The 19,990-nt window shown below is 48.1% G+C and overlaps 1 protein-coding gene across 3 annotated transcripts in view; it reads right to left on the bottom strand.

Moving 5' to 3' along the window:
- LOC144170178 (uncharacterized) overlaps positions 1 to 16,465 on the bottom strand; it is a 46,990-nt gene extending 30,525 nt beyond the window's left edge. For 2 of the 3 annotated variants that reach the window (XM_077699798.1, XM_077699800.1), the window contains exons 1-8: positions 16,236 to 16,465; positions 15,897 to 15,939; positions 13,686 to 13,758; positions 12,550 to 12,670; positions 5,731 to 5,812; positions 5,190 to 5,505; positions 1,878 to 1,999; positions 1,467 to 1,770 (exon numbers count right to left, since the gene is read on the bottom strand). In XM_077699798.1, coding sequence (XP_077555924.1) covers positions 1,467 to 1,770; positions 1,878 to 1,999; positions 5,190 to 5,505; positions 5,731 to 5,812; positions 12,550 to 12,670; positions 13,686 to 13,758; positions 15,897 to 15,939; positions 16,236 to 16,243 — 1,069 coding nt within the window. In that variant the 5' untranslated portion in view covers positions 16,244 to 16,465. The remainder of the gene's footprint in view (positions 1 to 1,466; positions 1,771 to 1,877; positions 2,000 to 5,189; positions 5,506 to 5,730; positions 5,813 to 12,549; positions 12,671 to 13,685; positions 13,759 to 15,896; positions 15,940 to 16,235) is intronic. The other variant, XM_077699799.1, reaches the window with a different exon arrangement.
- Between the last annotated feature and the right edge of the window lie 3,525 nt (positions 16,466 to 19,990).

Here is a 19,990-nt window from a genome sequence, read left to right as displayed (position 1 = left end):
GTGAAAACTTATCTTTGCCTCAAAGAATTCTGTGCCCAACATCATTGCTGACTTCCCAAAAATGTAAAGTTTCCAATTTGAGAGAGAGTATGCAAGGGTAGAGCGTTCGGCATAGAGCAAGGGTAGAGATTTTGGCCTGTTGACACTTTGGGTGTCATTAAAACGTAATTGGGTGACGATTACAATACTAAAAGCCTAAAGCCTAATACTAATTACCTAAAGCGAAATTTGAGCGCAGCCCAAACTGTAGTTTTCTCGGTGATGGCACATGGCTGCTGCGTCTCAGGAAATAATCACATCATCAGCGAATGCACGACAGAGCGCACTATTCTGGCATTATCTCGCAGCGCGTTGCCGCCGCCGAGCATGCCTTGCGCGACTTCAGTGTACCGCTCTCCCCCTCACACTTTCGCCATACTTTCCTCCTCCACTTTCCTGCTTGCTCTACCTCGTCTATTTTCGGTGTACTCTTCCCTCGCTCAGTTACAAGGAGGCTAAAGGCGACACAAAACCACAGGAGCGGGCACTTAACAGCTGCACTCTAAAACATTCATCGAATAAAATTTATGCAACACATCTAAGTTTACGAGCTTCCTTCCCCCATGAAACTTCACTGCCATTATAACTTGGGAACTTCCCTTTTGTTGAGCACTAAACCAAAGTAAGAAAATTAACATGGTCGGGAACATCAACCGTGAAAGCTCTCGAATTTCTGCTAGCGTGAATGTCGGGTCCATAGTTAACCAAATGACACTGTGCCGCTCAAATGAGAAAGCAAGTGATCCTTTACGCATGCCCTCCGTAGGCATGCACGAACCCAGCACTGCTGCTTTGTACCCAATGAGTGCTCCTCGTCGAAGGCTCTTTGGTCACGAGTAAGCTCTTATAAAGCAAAGAGCTTGTTTGCAACAACTGCAGAAAGCCAACTACAGTCCTTTGAAGTGAGGCCAAGGAAGACCTCGCACCACATGAAACATGGTTTGAAATGCCACACACCTGCTTCTGCACAACATGCAGGCAACGTTTCATTTCCTTTCTTTTTTTATTCAATCAGGTTTTGCCATAGTGATTTGTGCACTACAGGCATTGCACACATCCACATGCACTCTTGACACAACACACGTGTGCAAGCTACAAGCCATGAGGAACACTCCCCCATACCGCCCTCTCTCCCCTCCCCTCCCCCACTTTTTTGCTTCATAACATCTTTTACAAGAATAAAATTTGTAGCAGTCACTTTTCCTGGTTTTTGGAACTGCTCAGGTACCACTGCCCATGGGAAATCATTCATATTTACAACTTTTTTACGGTTCAGGCTCTACCAAAGCTGAAAACCTGTCCCCTGTCAGCTTGCAAACTAGGAACGTTAATCTCCAATAAAAACTTTGCCTTCAGCTACTTCTTCTCCACACCAACCCCGATTGCACAGAGTCAGGCCCAAAACCACCTCCCAGGTGGCAACGTACCTTCCACCTGGCCCCGATGCCCTGCCAGGCCATTGGGTCCGTTGCGAAACTGGGGGTTGACAAAGATCTTGCCCCTGGGGCCATCCCCGCCCCCACCGGCCATGGCGCCCGGGTGGTGGAAGGACCGCTGCTGCTGCTGCTGCTGCTGCGGAGACCCAAACTGCACCAGGCCCGGCCCAGCGTGCAGGGGAAACGGCGGGGCCACCCAGGGCTCAATGTGCTGATGCTGTTGTTGCTGCGGGGGGTTGCCGCGGTAGCCTCCGCGGGGCGGTCCACCGCCTCGCGCTGATCCGCCTCCTCCTCTCTGCAGCAGCAACACACCCCACAGTGACCCCCTTGCCCACCGCGGCCGCAGGGAGAATTCCAGAAACACGCATGCGTGCACGCAAACACAAGGATTGAATGCATCACCTTGGCATTTTGGCCCCTGAAGTTGCCGCCTCCTCTGCCACGCCCACGGCGGCCAGAGTGCCTCCTGTCGTCACTGAGGAAGGCGTCGATCCGGGCCACATCTGCCTCGCTGATGACCTGGTCTGCATGAGGGTGCAGTGCCAATGCCGCACAGAGTGGGTTAGGAGCAAGTTTATAACTGAACCTGCGGCTGCCCCGCTAACATTAGAGTGTGGACAGTGGGGAAGCATTACTGTTCCTAACTGACGAATCAACACAAAAGAGGTGCACGCACACAAGAGGCACACAAAGGGCTTGAGAAACCAACGATACTAGAACAATAAAATGACAAAAATCAAAGCGTGCAACACGCAATTCACGATTACAAGGGTCATCGCGAATCCATGTTTACTGAACAGTACCTTGTAGATGGTTAGCCCAAAATTTTCGCAAACATCATTAAGTGAGAAAACGTGAAATTTAAAACCAGAGAAAATTGAGCGGCATGTCACTCTCGCAAGAATCCCAGCTAATTTTGATTTGGGGAGAAAACGTGAAATCTAAAAGAAGAGAAAAATGAGTGGCATGTAGCGCTCACAAAAATCCCTGCCAATTTTGTTTTGGGGACTTTTTGGACAAATCATCTCAAAACACACACACATTTATGCAAATTGTCAGTAAAATGCGTTGTGATACTTCTTTGCATTTAGTTGAACACAAGCCATGCACGTTTTGTAATGTTTATAACCCCAACCCAACCCTTTTTCTGAGGGTGGTAGGTGCGGACAAGTGCGTTGGCATGTTTTTGCCTACACAGGGATGAGACAGGTGAATCAGATTTGGGAGCCGTTTTTGGAGCAGCGAAATCTCGATTTTTGAGCAGAAGAACCTTTATTTGGAGCAGAAGAAAGTTATGTCACCTTATGAGACTAAAAAAATCAAATTTTTGGCAACTCGGTAAGGAAAAGTGCATTTTTAAATCAGTTTTGAACGTACATTACAGTGAAACAGCCTTTCAGTAAAGCTTTTTCTACCAGAGTATCACAAGGTACGAACTGCACTACTTTTTAACAAACCGTTTTTAAATTCTTATGCATAAGTAGCGTGGAGAGCCGTTGAAAATATCGAATTGAAGAACTAAGCAATCGTAAGGCATTTTATTATGATGTGAATTTGAAAACTATTATTTTTGTAATCCCAGGCTTGCCTTTACGCACAAGTGTAGAGCCACGGCAAAATTTGCACAAAGCGAGGTGACAGTCGTCGCGCCCTACCAGCCCTTCCATTTCAATCCCCGAGGTACACGTTCACTACGAAAGTAATTTGAGTAACGTTGGTATGTTTAGCCAGCTCCCTCTTGGCATTAAATTTTCCTTCAGACAGATTAACCATTATTACTCGCGTGCAATAATAGCCGTCCCGCTATCGGACACACTGCTTGAACATTTTGCGCTGACATATCCTGCGCCGGCACTTCTGCAGTGTCGATCATCCCATTATTGCCGCTCGCAAGCTCGCTGTCAAAGGCAGCAATAACTCAGCGTTTTATAACACCGCAATGAGACCGAAATTTCACTTCAAGCGTGCACCCCGCCTTACAGTCAAGGTTGAAACAAAGCGAATTCGCGGGCACCACTTTGCTTTTGGTGAACTCCCGTCTTTTGAATCGCACAACTTCCCGCAACAGATTAAACGACTAAATGTAAACCCAGCCACCCCCATAACCAAAACCACGATAGAAATCGGCGAAGAGCACTCTGCCTGAACCACGCGCAACTGCTTTGCCCGGCGGCCATGTTTTCCAATATTCCCCACACCAAGATGTCAGCGCCCAGTAATGTCGTTCCGGAGATACGGCATTCCGAAAATTGCTGTTTTTTTCATCATTTTGCACAAGTAGTTTGTCGCCTCAGTACCGGACTTTGCAATGGTTTTCGATGGGAAAACTTTGAAAACTCAGAATTTAACATGTGCAACCCAACATTGTGACTTTCGAGAAAACTATCGCAGAGACAATTTTATGCGTGTTTTTTATTGAATGATCAATCAATTAGCCCTTTACAAACAGGTCACCTTGGGAGTGTTGGAAAATTATGCGGTCAGTAAGCATTTTTCCCCACTGAATCTTTGGCTCTAAGACTGTTCTGGAGCAGTTTGGAGCAATTTTTGCAATTTTCAAGCTTTTGGAGCAGTCTGGTGCAGGAAAACACGTTTGTATCAAAAATGCGCAATATGCGCAGCTGTCTCACCCCTGCCTACATGTTCATTCGCATGGCGCCATCTGCAGTCTTCGTCGCCAGGCACTTGGTGGTGGCCTCTCGGAAGGCGTTTCAAATGTCCAATGATGTTTTTTTTTTTGTTAATTGGGCCCTTTCTTGCGCATATTTTGTTCTCCCTGTCAGTTAGGTCCGTCCCTGTTCATGAGGAAGAGCTGCTAGACATTTTTTTGTTTACTTTAATCTAATTTCCTTCCATTTTTATTTTCCCGTTTAGCTGTAAAAGAAACATGGACTAGGGGCTGTGTCGATCTCGGGCTCACGGGCTCCAGCTGCAGGGCAAGGAGGGGTTTTGACAGACAGCTGTGGGTGAAGGTGGAATGGGAGGGGGGGATAATGTCACAAGCACTCGTCATAGGTTAATTCGACCGTTACCGCGTCCATACACATGGGCCACCGGTGACACAAATGCGCCACGAGCAATCTTAAAAGTACGAGCGCTCCTATTAAGGCCCCTAAAATTACTTTTTTCTTTCCTTAGCTCCTATAGGTTCGCAGCGCCATCTATCGCTTCACCAGGCCCTAATCTCTCATTTTCTGTGAAGTTTGTATTTTTCCAGCGCGGCGGCAATTTGTATACGAACACAGCAGACGATCTGGTTGCGGGACCTTCGTGGGTACGACGGCTTTCTGGTGATTCTGTAGTGTCCGGAAGTAATGATTTGGCTGTTTCTTGCACATATATATTTTTTTGTCTAGTGAAGTCGTCGTACCTTACGATGTTCTGGCACCGTGCGCAGCGTTACACTTCCGCAGTTAAGATTTTTTTCTCTTGTGCAACAATGTGGCGGAAATTGTCCATATATGTATGGTTCAATAGCCCATTTCTTTCTCTTTTTATTCATATTTACCATGTTTCCGCGTGTGTCAAACTTGTGCAATAAATAAATAAAAATGTGCCACCTGGTCGAACACCCCATGGACACTAGCCAATTTGTTGCAGCCCAGCTGTGCAGCGTTTTTATTTCAGAGTTTGGGGACACTTTCCTCACACGACTTGCCTCAAAGACCTGGCTAAAGACAATGAAACAGCAGACAGGGCAAGAACGGCGCTTACCCAGGGTGTCAGGGATGCCTTGGCGCCGTTTTGCCGATGCTGTGGCAGCCACGGTGCCAGCGCGCCTCTCAGCGTGAAACCGGCCTTGTCGCCCTCCTTCCTCCTCGTCTTCCTCTTCGTCCTCAAGGGGCTTCAATTCCTTCTCCGCGGACTCAGACTGCGACCAGGACGGAGAAGGAACAGGCTCCACCCCGCCCGACAATGGGATGGGCTCTTCCGGCATCCCGTGGACGACGGGCGTCGAAGTCTGGACGGCTCGCTGCGGCTGCTGTGGAGTGTGGTGCCGCTGGGACCGAACCTGGCTGCTTGTCCCACTCTGCAGGTTTTTGGGGCATCATCTCACCAGTGTGCGTTAAGGCCACCACTAGATTGAGCAAAGGAAAACCCTAACCACCCCTGAGCCGATGATTTACGTAAAAAATTTTTTCACCAAACATGGATTTTTTTTTTCCAATTTCTGATAAGGGGAATATTTTTAAAAGAAGAAAGAAGCAAATATGCAGAGAAAACAAAAAATCAAACATTTCACTTAGAGGCCCACCTCAGCGTCTTCCCCCTCTTGAAGCAGGGAATCAAAGTCCGGGTCCACGTCAACATCCAGCACGTCCCCATCATCAGTGGCTCTGCCAGCAGGAGACAGGACTGGTCAGCTCTCCCACAAAGACCCACACACGTGCACAATGCAATAGTGCAAGTTGAATTGCAGGTTATTCCACCTATAACAATACTAAAGTGGCAAGGAAATTCCATCGTTATAACCGACAATTGTTATGAGCGGGTTGCACACACACAAAAAAAGACAAAATGGAGATCAAAACATTTTGTTGTTGCATGCAAGCAAGGTTTTTCGCAAAAAAGATACCATAGTCGGTGGGCTTTGCTTCCCGCAAAGCTGGCACACATCTTTTTCAAGATCATCCATAGGTGCTTCACCTAAATGAGCGAAAGGTAGTCCCTGAGGGACTGTATCATTAGATGGGCCTCCTCCGAAGACACTACCTGAGTGGGCTGCTCAACCACGTCGTCCAAGTATCACTGTGAGCGCTGTCCACAGCACGTATCCATGCAATGATCGCCTTTTCAGTGAGGCACTCGGACACATACCTTGGCAAAGCTGGGCACCACTCACTCCCACTGACACAGAAAAATATATTTTTCCTCACGTATTCACTCCCACTCACGCTCACCACTCGCACTCACAACGCGCCCTCCACCACTCGCACCCACTCGCGCTCATGCTCAACACTCGCTGTGACCCCTCGCACTCACACTCACCATCACCCCTCACACTCACTCATGCTCACCATTCGCCGCACCCACTCGTCACCTCCCCTCGCAAGTGAGTGTGTGCAGCAGACCCTTCATGAGTCATGAAACAGAACAGTATTAGTACATTACGGTGTCAGATGACCATTCAAATCATAATCCTAAATCAACACACTACCAGAGAATTAATTCTAGGGTGCCCCATAGCAGGAGCTCAGTGACGACATATTTCCGAAGTGAGCAGCTCCTGTGACGAATAGCCAACAGTGAGTACAAGCGCAATAGTGGCGCTCACCGTGGTAAGCCCCACAAATGGCGCGCGAGTAGCGCGAGTGCACTGGCGAGTGGTGAGCAGGGCTGCTGGCGAGTGGCATTCGCACTTGTGAATGGTGAGCGGGGCTCCCGCGAGTTGCTCTCGCACTCACGAGTGGTGAGCGGGGCTCCCCGCGAGTTGCTCTCGCACTCACGAGTGGCGAGCGGGGCTCCCGCGAGTTGCTCTCGCACTCGTGAGTGGGTGAGCGGGGCTCCCGTCAGTTGCTCTCGCACTCACGAGTGGTGAGCGGGGCTCCCCGCGAGTTGCTCTCGCAATCGCGAGTGGTGAGTGGGGCTCACCACGAGTAGCACTCGCACTCTTAAGTGGTGAGAGGGGCTCACTGCTCAAGCACACTCACTCGCACTTGCACTCGCCACCCCAAAACGATGGCAAGGCTCGCTCACCATTCACGCATAAGTGGTGAGTGGGGGGGGGGGTGTGAGTGCATTTGTGAGTGCACTTGTGAGTGAGCCTGCCAACCTATGCTCGGACGTTTCAAGACATCGGCCCTGACCTCCCTTTCATGGAAAAACGGAGGCAGTTGAAGAGGCACCCAGCCAAATTCAAAGCGGTCCGCATGTGAGACATCAGGCGAACGTAGGCAAACGAACGCGTGAGTGAGCAGCGCCGGCACCGGCGGCGCGAGTTCGCGAGCGGGCGCGGGGACGATGCCATAGGGACCGGGCGGCCGTTGTATGGCACCACCGTCGTTTCAGCGAACAGCGCCGCCCGTGGCGAACCGCTCGTCAGTGGAATGCCGGTGGCAGTCAGCGCAGCGTAGTTGTGCATGGCTTTCTGTCGTTTTTCTGCGTTGCGGCTTGCAAAGCGAACGTAACCCCACGTGCATTTTTCAGATCGGTAAATCTTGAGTGTGGATGTGACGTTTACAAGGTATGCCATGTGTCTTATTTATGCCCATACTCAGTATTTACAAATAGCAGACGACGCTCAATGCGCCAAGCTTGAAGTCAAGCTGGAAGTGAAAGTTCGTTGCTTCATGCAATTTTTTCATGCCTGCATGCAGTTTTGCGAATCGAGGAGTATATTCCCGCGAAATGCTCCCACAAAGCCGGTGTGTGCAACTGATCTAGGAATGCTGCGGCGACGGCCTTTGGCAGTTGATGACAAAACGGCGCCGACGTCGTGCACAAGCGAAAGACAAAGTTGGAGGGTGTCTTCGAAGATTTACTTCAAAAAAGAAATTGTGACGGATGACGCTTCCGTATCTTCATTACATACGGCTGAAACGTGTTTAATTTCACAGAAATGCTCTTACTACAGTCATCGGGAATCCTTGATAGAATAAATACCGCATGATAGTACGCATGATATTAAAATGTTATTGCTTGTCGGGGAGAAGCATTGCTTTACAGAATTGCAATGGTTTCTGGCTAGTTGGTAAATGGTTTTTCAAAAACCAATTCCTGCGTGACTGAAGGACGCAAGACAGGAGGGTGCCCGAAACCTGTACTCAGCTTCACAACTGAATGCTGCGGTCGGTTTACAATCTGCCACCTACGCTTGAAAAATCATGCACACCTCCGTCTAACGACGATGATGGTTTATCGCAAAGCTCTTTCGTATGGGTTTCCTTGGTTGCCTTCTGGATTTAAACTTTGACTAGTTAAGCGTCGAATTTGACCAGCACGCAGTTTGGTCTTTTGGTCTCAGCGTCTTTGGCTTTGACCATTTCCCATTCGATTTCGCACGAAGAACGCTTTGTGTTCAACCATCATAATCATTAGATGATTTTGCTGTTTAATTTTGAACTTCCATGCCTCCTCTCCAAATCTATAAACTTTTTACAGTGTGTCGGAAATGTGTCTGTGGTGGAGGACTCGGGCTCATGCACCCATATTTGAGGCAACTACTCGCGCGTTTTTGGTGTCTTCACCAGACATTACACGATTTTTTAGGTACTCTGTAAAGAATACTTAAGCATTAAAAAACACCGGCTGACGTTAACACTGCCACATTTTTTAACTATTGGTGCCAGCCTTTATTCTACGCAAGGGGTAAAACGGGAAGGGGAGGAGGGATGGTTTTTACCTTGGGCTGTTGAGTTGGTGAATAACTTTGGCTCTCGATAAAATGACCACCAAAAACGTGGGTTTTCCACTTCGGCTTTCAGGCTCCCATGCTGTCGCAGTGTCGCTCACCAAAACCGAAGGTACAAAGCTCACGGTTACAGAAAGTGTAAACTATCGCAATATTTCTACGGCTACACGGTAATCCATCTCGTATGCAGGTGCCTTTCTATTTAAAGCACACGTATCGAGATATCCCAGCACTAAGGCTGGCGTGGAAACCGTAGTCATTGAAACCAGTGAAGATAATTTAAAGTGGTAGAAATGAATTCTAATATTGCTAATAGTTTGCTTCCTACGCAGATCGCGCGGAGCCAGGCGCAGAACGCTGCAAAAGCGCTCGTGTCAATGTAGCCCTTCCCTAACCTTACAAGCATCCAATAAGTTTGCGTAGCCGTGAGTGCATTTAAGAAGAAAATAATACTAATAATAGCAGTTTTATTCGTACTCAGAACAGGTGGAGCCAAGCGCAGATCGCTGCAAAAAAGCGCTTATGCCATTGCAGCCGATACCCAACTTTAGACGCGTCCGACAAGTTTACGTAGTCATTACTGCATCTAAGAACCCAACACATCTGTTTAGACTTCGTTTAATCTCACATGTCTGCTCACAACGCCACCAAAACATACAAAGCACCGAAGCAAACACGACAAAAACAACGGAAGGCTGTGTACTGAATGCACCGGCTCATTCCACTGACGAGGGGAGCGCCAAGTGGTGGCGCCACTCGTCCAGCTGCCCGGTCCCTATAGCGGTGACACCGGGAGGGGCATTAAAGCAGTACTGACACCAAATTTTGACGCCTAAAAAATGATATAACTGGCTTCAGTAGTTTGTACAGATGCCGCACAGCAATTTTTGCAGCGATCCTAAGCCGGAATCACATCGAAAATCGATTTTGATTGTCCCGGCCGCGAGCTTCCACAAATCGGCAGCACTAGAGAAATCGCTATCGGCGTGACAACACATTGGCCGGCGTGTCTGGCCGGTTCAGGGTGATGTCATATAGTCGTTTTCGGAACTGGAAACAATAGCCTGCGCTGCAGTTGTCGGTGGTCTTCGTTTGGGCAGGAGGCAAGGGTGTACCTCTGTGAGCAATGCTTGTAAGCTTTGCGCACTTTGCATGTTCCACGTCTTTGCTCTTCAGTTCGTGGCTAGCGCATGGTTTTCCCTTGGACTGGTGCCGAAAACTGCGCGGTGTCTTACCTGAGCGGCCTGTGCGCATCGCCGAGCTCGCCCAAGTTGTGCTATGGCAAGCTCGCGGAATGCGAAGTACTGCTCAGTGGAAGCCTGTCCGAGCAAATCGACGACGACACCAAGGTGCATTATTTTCCACGCAACGACATGCAGCGCGAAACATGGACTGAGTTCGTGTGCAGCGGCAGCCGCAAGAACTGTCGCCCAAGCTAGCGGGCTCGGCGTTGCTTGGGTCAGCTTGGGTGCTGGGAACTTTAGGCTTAGTATCGTAGCGAATATTTGATTGCTGCTATCTGTACAACTGCGAATGACCATTCCTAACAAAACTTTTCACCCCACTATCATCCCCTGTTTCGCATGTGGAGCTTTAGTTTGGCGATAATTGTCGTTAGAGCAATCGGTGACCAAGACATCTCCCGTGGCCTGTTTTGATTTTACTGCGCGGGTGGCGCCATCTTTCGGCCGCTTGCCGCACCGCTGTGCCGGCAGTGCTGGGTCGGAGCGCCGAACCTCCGCTGCCGGTCAGCGTTGGCTTACCATCGCGACAAATATCTGAATGCCGCTTTTAAATTCAGCACTGGTAACAACACCTAGCACAATTTTTCACCACACTAAGATCTACTTTCTCGCATGTGGAACTTCTTTTTCGCAACCAGATTGATTAGAAGAGTGGCGACAAGCTGTTGCTATCATGGTTCGAGCCGCAGTGATATTAAAAAACGGACAATGGCAAAGATGTCACTGGCCTAATCGCCTGGCCAAATAAAGTTGTTCTGTCTGTCTGTCTGTCGGGTGGCAGCGATTTATCCGAGTCTGACGATTCAGACATGTCGACTGCGCGGGAGGGTGCAGACCATGTGCAATCGTAGCAGACGATGCGGCAAACGTCCCTGACGTCCCGGAAACCGTGACGTCAGATTCGCCGTCCTGCATTTGAATGGCCGTTTGGCGCGCGACGACCGATTTTGAAACTGATTGGAATAAATGCGTTATAATTAATTCTACGCTGGCGGCTGACCGCTCTTGGTTCGATTTTTGTAATTACTGGACCACTAGGTATTATTTACAGCATAAAAACCGAAAGCGAGAAATTTAGTGTCAGAAAACTGCTTCCTTCCTCCCCCGCTTCCTCGTAAGTGGTGCAGTCGACTCGTTTTCAGAGGGGTGGAAGGCACGCGGCTCTCCGCGAAAACTTTAGCACGAAAAGTACTTCAGCTAGCTGCCGAATATTTTGTGGCCACAAAATGTGAAGCCCAAAAAATGAAACCTCGGGGCGAGGGACGTTATAAAATGGGAAGGAGGCTCTCTGATTGGCTGACAGGGGAAAGAGGCTGGTGGCATACATGTACAGATGAAGAGGGTGGAGAGAAAAACGGGAAAGAAAAGAAATATAAGTTGCCCAGCTGGTTAAACCAGATGGTCAAGAGAACAAAATTTCACGGACGCAACACAACTGCTTGTAAATAATTTTACTCTAGCTGCAACTTTCCCTTAACAGCAGAGCTGCTGCACAAACCAAAAGCTCGCCGTTTCACAAAAAAATACCAAGAAAACGCAGAGCGCTTGTGAGCGCATGCCTCGCGGTGGCCACCGAGTATCTGGCTCTTGCTTGGCTTTAGAAAAAAAAAAAAAAACGTCTTTAAGTGCTACCACACATGTAATGGATGGCTTGAGGAACATGACGATATCGATGTATGTGACGAGGACTACTACTGGCATAGTGCAAAGCGACGACAGAACATGTAAATAAACAATTTCAAACTTGTACAAGTGCGTGGTGATGTGCCCTTCAGTGCTCACGTATCAAGAAATCGTGCAGCTTCGCTGCGGTTCAAGCCTTGCACGACTTAGTGCAAGCTTTGCCAGCTGAGCTGGTGGAAGTCTATAATGCTGCGGATGACTTTGCATCCACCACTCGCTGCGAAGGAGGCGACGACCTCTTCGATTCACATGACGACGATTACTAGTCCCGCAACTACGCAAATAAACAATGACACTGAAACTTAACAATGTGTACACCAATGCTCATCTACAGCAGCTTTGCCATTCAAGTCCTGTGCGTGAGTGCAAGCTTCCGAGATTTTTTTTTTTTCCTCCTGTGTTGCGTTTACGAGCAAGCGACAAGCAGGGCTTTTACAGACTGATGAGGTAGACAATGAGATAGTGATACATATCCATGCTGGATTTTTCATGGCAAGGATGCAGAAAAACAATTCACGAAACATGATAGTGCACCTCGGCCAAACCTTTTCCGAGGCCGCAAAACTGCTTTACAAGCTTAAATGTGGCCGAAAGAGTCGTGCACTAATGAAGTATTGCCGTAGATCAAACCCTATTGTCAATAATAAAAACAGGACCATTTCACCCACTATATATATATATAAAAAAAAATGTGCTATACAGCGTGTAATACGAGGCTTAATTCTAGCTGCTTTTTTGGCAGCCTCTATGAGATTCGGCACTCTTACACGATGCTTTTCGCTCTGTGGTGACCCACCTTTCATTGTAGCTGAACTCGTCAACAACTTCAAGGTTGTCACCGTCGCAAACCGTCACAGGGTTTCCTTCCTCATCCACATACTCGATGTTGGCCTCGTTTCCTCCTGCATGTTTCCCTACTGTGGAGAATAAATGGGAGCTCACATTAGGGATACTCTAGAGATACCCACTGGATACTCTATCCAGTGGGTAAGCTTTTTGCAACAAAATGTGCTTCACCAGGCAATGGGCAAGACTAAGGCACAAAGAAGTTCTGTCTAACCACCAGTTTTGTTTTTCTTTAGGAATCCATTATAGGGCCAGCTAATCTCAGCAGCCATTTGCTTGCATAATTACTGATAGAAGTCACAGCGAAGAGAGAATACAGATCTCGCTCTCTTGCCCACTAGCTCATTCACTTGTTCGTTTGCTTGCATAATATTTTGTCACATGATATTAATATACAGCAACCTTCCTTCCTTCAGCCGTTTGCGATGACACGAACAAGGCCAGCCTAATCATGTGTTGAAGCCAATATTTGTTGAAGCATATTTTTTCAAGCACAGCCTTTTCACTCAGACAACTGCTGACTGGAATTCACTACCAGTATCAATTGTGCAATCAAAAGATTTTGCAAAGGCTGCAAAAAAATACCTACTTCCTTAGTTTGTTGCATCTGTTTCTTGCTGTTTCAAAATGTCACGTGTTTTACTCTGGAGGTAAAAATGTTCCGAATTCGTAATGTACATGATTGATTATTGGATTGTTGTCCTAACTGCTTTCTCACAAGTTTTTGATTGTTTTCTATTGTTATGTGCATGAATGCAAATTTTTGCACATTTGTCCCTCCTGCTTTGGCCAGAACATGGCCTGCAGTATTTTGATATAAGTAAAGAAATAATGCCCACTCTAATCCCTCTAACACTCCACACAGTCTCCCACCTAATTAATTGCTGTTTTTTTTTTTTTTGAAGCAGTGTCTTTGGCAGCACCAAATGATGTCTTTAAAAGCGCTTGGTTACTACCCAAGCACATAGTGTCTTGTTTTTGCATTCCTAGTTTATCCCATTCTCTCTCTGTTCATTTGTTGTCAACTGCAAAACAAGAAAAGTGGTGCCACCCACAAAGTACACGTCTTGCACTCATGCAGCTTACCTATGGAAGTAGTTTCATCATCATCCAGATCCAGCAAGGCATTGGCATCATCCAGGTCAAGCTCGTAGTCATCCTGAAAACGAAAAGCTCATATGACACAAAATCCCGTGGCGATTGACACTGCATAAAATGTCTCACTACAAATCTTCCCATTAAAATAACTTCGCGTTACCAACCTTGGGCATGCATTACAGGAAAGCCACGGTTCATTACTTTTAAAGCGAAGCTCTCTTGATATCACTGATGGCGATGTCAAACCAAAACGCGCAGCAGGAAAGCCAACTTTACACAATGGGAGGGCACATGATAAAGAAACAAGAAAAAAATAAAAATAAAAAAACGCTTCCTGTGGTCAAAATCAAAACTGGGTCCCTCGCGTTATGACACTGACGTCTATCCGCTTGCACCATCATTGCATTCGGAACACTCAGCATTTCCTTTGGGTCCAATGTGCGGGTGTTAGCTTCAGATTTTGGCCAAGGTGAAACAGACTTCAGCTTTGGACTTCAGCAGTTTGGATTTCGGACAACCATGATGAGGGCGGGGGGGGGGAGCTCATCTTTCTCATGCAGGATTAGTTTGCTGTCCTCTGAGTTTGGAATTTGACTCTCAGGTAGTGTACACTTTGATCACTGACGCTTTACTTTGATTGCAGCGGCTTTGACTTTGACACTTCACCATTTCATTTTCACATGCAAGAAAGCTTCGCATTTCAGCCATCGTCATCGTTAGACTGAGGGGCTTGATTTAATTTTTACCAGTGTCCAACGTTAGTGTTTTTGTGTATTAATAACCAAGTTCACAACGGTTATATGTCATAAAATAGCACAGTAGTTTTAAAAAGTATCTGATTGTCGGGTTTAACGCGACGACACAACGCAGGCGATGAGGCGCACCACAGTGGAGGGCTTCGGATTAATTTTGACCACCTGGGGATCTTTAACATGCGCCGAAATCTCGTACACATGGGCATTTTTGCTTTTCGCCTCCATCAGAAAAGCGGCCGCCGCGGCCAGGAATCGAGCCCGCATCCTCGTGCTCAGCAGCCACTGAGCAGCCTGAGCCACCGTGGCGGGTAGTTATACCGAGTACCTGAACCCCCTTGCATGCTGGCAGCAGAACTTTGATGTGTATTGAGGTGGCACCTTTGCAGTGACTATAGTTCATGTCACAAGCTAGCTGCAGCACTGTGGAGGTTACATTGTTGTCCCCCTCAGGGCGCCTAACTCACCGCGAAGGAAGCGACAAAAGGCGCCGGGGCCGTGCGGTGCCACTTGCCGAGAGGGGAGAAGGGAGTGTCCTTTCAGGACCCCCTTCACGGCGGATTAGGCGCCCTCAGTGGGCGCACTATTGATAACAATGTAGCCTCCACAGTGCTGCAGCTAGCTTGTGAGATGAACTATAGGTCATAATGTAAGGCTTCTCACAGACAAGTCGAATTGCGAGTCGAATGCTCTCAGATACGTAGTTACTGTAGTGATGACAATCTTTTTAATGCTATTCGCCTCCAACGAAGGAAAAAACTCCTCCTTGATACTGCTTTGCTCATTAATTCTTTTTTGTGCTATTCGCCTCTAACGAAGTTCAAGACTACTCCTTCATACTGCTTTGCTCATTAGGAGAGAGGGAGAGAGAGAAACATGTTTTATTCCTGGCCAGGCTTAGTACGGACGGTGGAGCCGCGGAAGCGCAGCTTTATAGGCCCGAGCCCTGTCGACCAGGGCGCACTGGGACTGGGCATCCGAGCACTCGAGGGCAGACAGCCAGGAGTCGGGGGGGTTGGTTAGGGGAAGATGGCGTGGGGGGTGTCTTCGTAGTCCCCGCAGTGGGGAGAAGCGGGAGTGGGAAAGAGGGATGGCGATATGTGGGTGAGGATGGATCAAGTGGGGAGGGAATGGGTTTGGATCTGTCTCCAGAGGGATGATTCAACGGGGGATAACGAGGGGTGAGGGGGTGGAAGGGTGGTGCGTGAAAGCCTGTGATGGAGGGTGATTTCACGGAAGGTGAGCAGTGGCTCTAGGTGAGGAGGGGTTAGGATAGGCCAAAAAAGATTTTGGTCAGGTGTTCGTTGGGCGCTTTTGCCACTGGCGACGGCGCTGGATTAGGCAGAGCCGCGCACGTTCCCTCCTCTTTAATATACGTCAATGCAGCGGCTCAACTGCTGAAATGCCGGTGTTCCGAAGCCAGGTGCGGTTACTACGGCGAGCTCACCTTCGATTGGATGTCATCGTCCAAAATGGCATCTTCAGCACTCCTGCAAAAAACATTTCGGGTACGATTAACTCTTAGCACGTCTATTAATGAGCTTCACCTATTAATTGCACACTGCCGGCATCAGTCTAAATATTCAATTGTGCAAAGCTTACATAATGGATCACAGTGAATGGTTGTATTCAGTCAGTACAGAGATTGTTCCGAATTAGGTACGCATAAGGCCATTATTTACGCCAGCGCAAACTAAAGACCAAATGCGATCAAATTGGGACGTACTTCGTGTCGTTTAGCTCCACTAAAGTGTACTAAATTTTAACGGAATGCATTCACACGCACCTTGACATGACGAAGTTAGGGTTCCCGGCAATTGTTGATAGATGCTGATCTCACCAAATCTGAATGATTGCCGAAACTTTATGTTTGTAGGTCGCCTGCCATCAAAGAATTATAATTGTGGGTAACATTTGCACGATTTTGTCACTAGACGTAATAGTTTATTGGTTTATTTTCCCGCACAACATCGTAACTAACGGAGCCTGTCCATGCTCCGCACGCTAGCGCAGGCTTGCTACTGCGCGCTTTGTTTGTTTAGCTTCAAAACCTGAAAAGGTAGCGCTGCCAGCAGAAATAAATATTGCAAGCTTATATAAAAACAAATAAGATTTTAACAACTGAAAACACGTTTGTTGCAAAAAATTTAATAAAATTGTTACAAGTATTGCTTTTTTTTAAATTGAGGAATCGTGTCTTAAACCAAAACCAGTCAAAACCTTGGTTGGGATATCGCCTTCTTGGCGATGGTCGGGCTCATGAGAGTTTCTCAGTAAGCTAAAATGAAATACTTTGTGGTACTGACAGGCATATCTATGCCGGAAGGTACCGAGATTTTGCTACGTAAGCCTAGATGCAAGCAATGCAAGCACAGACGCAATGGCCGTTTGCCACATGGTAGTCGAATGGCCAACGCACCGACAGCTGACATGGCTGACATCGTGCATGAATTGCCATGACACGAAGCCGTTATTCTTTCCGCTAGGTCAGGGTCGTGCCGTGCTAGGGGAACAGGGTGCGATAGGACGGAGCGGGTGCTTGCTTCTCTGGCAAGCAAGAGAACAGGGCGAAGCTCCGCGTTACCAAAGACCGCTTCCAGGAGGACTTCCCAGGGGGCCGAAGTCCTGGTACGAAAGATATATATGAGGCGGGGCTGCTCTCACGGAAGATGTGCGCGCGAAGTGACGGGCGTACGTTATTTCCCCCGTTTAAGACACCTGAAGGGAAACGCCCAAGAACCACATAGAGACATGACGTGCTCCTCGCACTGGTGAGGCCCTCGGGGCTCGCGCGGAGACGAGAGCTCAGGCGTTGCCTCTACCGAATATCGATCAAGACCTAGCTTCCAGGAGTGCGTATCGCCTCCTCGCCTCCTCTCTGGCGCACCGAAAAGAAATGTCATGTACTACCTTGGACTTTTGCCAGTACCACGGGAATGCACGCCGTCATCTCCTTTATCGCCTCCCCCGCCCTGACCAGACCATGAGTCACCCCTTCTAAATGAAGAATGACGAATGGATTCTGCCCGGTACGCCAGCGAAGCCCCATGGGTGGCGCTGCAATCGCAGACTTCTTGACCAATCCCTTTTGACCAATCCCAATTCCTTTTCAGGGGGCATAAATAATATTTCGGGGGGGGCATAGATAACCCGTCAGTGATCTACTAAGTTTCCGATCTTCATTTTCTTTTTAGAATAACTTTCCCCTGGCTGGAAAAAAAAATAGTGAATTAACCAAAATAATCTTGTCACAAAAAGTATCATGTATGGCCCAAGTGGGAAACAGGGAAGATGGAAGAGAAAGGGAGAATCAACTTCTATTGAGCCCAATAAAGGTATTGGCTAGTGCACACAGGCACCAGATGGGGTTGAACCATCTTCACGGGTGCCATATGCGTCCAGCAGCTCCTGGCTCTTGGCTGCCAGCGTGAGCAGGATCGTCAGGTCGGGGCTAGACAACAAGGTCTCCCATCGCTCTTGGGGGTCGGGTGTGGGAATAGGGGTGGGAGGCGGGCGGATCTCAAGAGACTCGCACTCGGCCAGGACGTGTGCCAGAGTGCCTTCTCTGTCTTTGCAGAACGGGCAAGTACTCTCGTACCTGTCAGGGTACATCTTGTTTAGGAGTGTGGGTTGCGCTAGCGACCCCGCATATCTTTCGGATAACGGTCTGCTGTTTTCGGCTCAACTGCGGGTGAGGCCTGGGGAACCTGCACTTGTGCTCTCTGTACGCTTCAATTATTTCTTCGTAGCTTGTGACGGGGCACAGCAGTGCCGGCTCGTCCTCGGCCCGGACAGACAACTCTCGGGCTTGGTGGTTGGCGAGTTCGTTTCCTTCCACCTTCGAGTGAGCCAGCACCCACACGAGCTCCAAGGCTCGCCTCGGGGGCCTTTTCTTGGACAGTATCGCACGTGCTGCGGGGGGACACCCTCTCCTTTCAGAAGTTGGTGTACGCCTGTGAGCGGTCATGGCCTCTGCAATCATCTCAGGCGGCATGGCGCTTCCCGAGTTGACTGTGGAGGCCACAATGAGGTGGGAAGGCGGCTTGTAAAAACGTTATTTTGACTTATTTGGTCATCCACGTATTTATTGTATGTAGGAAAACAACAAACCAGCTTCCTATTTTCTATAGTTTAGATACTATTTTTACATTACGTACGCTACCACTGATCAAGGTGCGCAAAGAAATAGTTCTTCAGATAGATTTTCTACATGCCGCTCACTCACCCTGGCGATTATGAAAGTCAAATCGGTGATTGTTAGTTCTGCACTTACTATTAGTTGATTGGGCGACGTTGGCACTTTTGTCAGTATTTGAAAAGGAGCCTGCAGCTTTTTAGCTGCACAATCTAGTCTGGGCTCTTCTCAGATCATCTGTTTCCAGGCAAACACCTGACGACCTCCTTACTCTCCAAAAGGCGCATGCAAATATGCCTCTTGTAGTCAATTTCTCCTTTCAGATTTGCCCTGTCAACGTTTGTAGTAAATGCTGTAACCTGAAACATTACAGAAAAGAACAAAGGCAGCGGTGGCGATGGCTTCTGTACAATGCCTGCAAAGATTGTGCAAGTTCAAATACCCGTTTTAACACCTGTGATGCAGAAAAGCCAGCATCGGTGGCAGTGTTGATCGTGAGCGAAAATCCTGTAGCGCCACCTTGTGGCGCCCACTGAAACACCTGGGATTATAGGGCACTGCCCCAATAGATGGCATGTGAACAAGTGCAGAAAGTTTTTATGCCTCACAGGTGCTGCTGTGACAAAAGTAAGCGATGGGACTGGAGCGACCGCCACACTCAGTGTTCACATTTGCATGCTGAACAAGAAACGGCGATTATCTGTTTTTGCTTTTCTTGTTGTTGTCTCCCACTTGGAACGTGAAATCAGAGAAGTTTCGGTTTCAACATCGCTCAGTATCCAGGTGCTACGGCAGGGTACGATATCAGCTCTCGCCTCCTTGTTCTGTGCTGAGTGACGGTGCGACGGCGGTGACAAAAATTGGTCAAAACCAATCTTTCATTGTGTGACGAGTGTGACAAAGAGCAACAAGACTGACAGAAATCACTTTGCTTCTGTTGCTTTTGGTCGCGCCAGTCGGAAGTGTGAATGGGCGTTAATACACCACAGTGTGCATTCGCTATGGGGAGAGAGAGAGAGAGAGAGAGAGAGAGAGAGAGAGAGAGAGAGAGAGAGAGAGAGAGAGAGAGAGAGAGAGAGAGAGAGAGAGAGAGAGAGAGAGAGAGAGAGAGAGAGAGAGAGAGAGAGAGAGTTGTATTCCTGGTGGATACACGGATGATGGATGCGCGGCCGTATATGAAGGCGAAGCTTACTTCGCGTTTTTACCTTTCCAGTTCCTTGGTCAGCAGTATGCACAAAAACTTGTTTCGCAAAAAGTGTGAATTTGGCTGATTACTTTCTCGTTTCTGGAAATGAAATCAAAAGTCTACCCGAATTCAACTTTAATCATATTGCCCAATTTTCTCCCACTGAAACAACAGCAAAGACTGAAACCAAAGGAGTGTATTAATAACTTTTACGTATGCT

Source organism: Haemaphysalis longicornis, unplaced genomic scaffold (genome assembly GCF_048455015.1).
Source record: "Haemaphysalis longicornis isolate Haplotype H1 unplaced genomic scaffold, Haemaphysalis longicornis Haplotype H1 scaffold_2, whole genome shotgun sequence".
Lineage (NCBI taxonomy): Eukaryota > Metazoa > Arthropoda > Arachnida > Ixodida > Ixodidae > Haemaphysalis > Haemaphysalis longicornis.
This window is presented reverse-complemented; position numbering and strand designations above follow the sequence as displayed.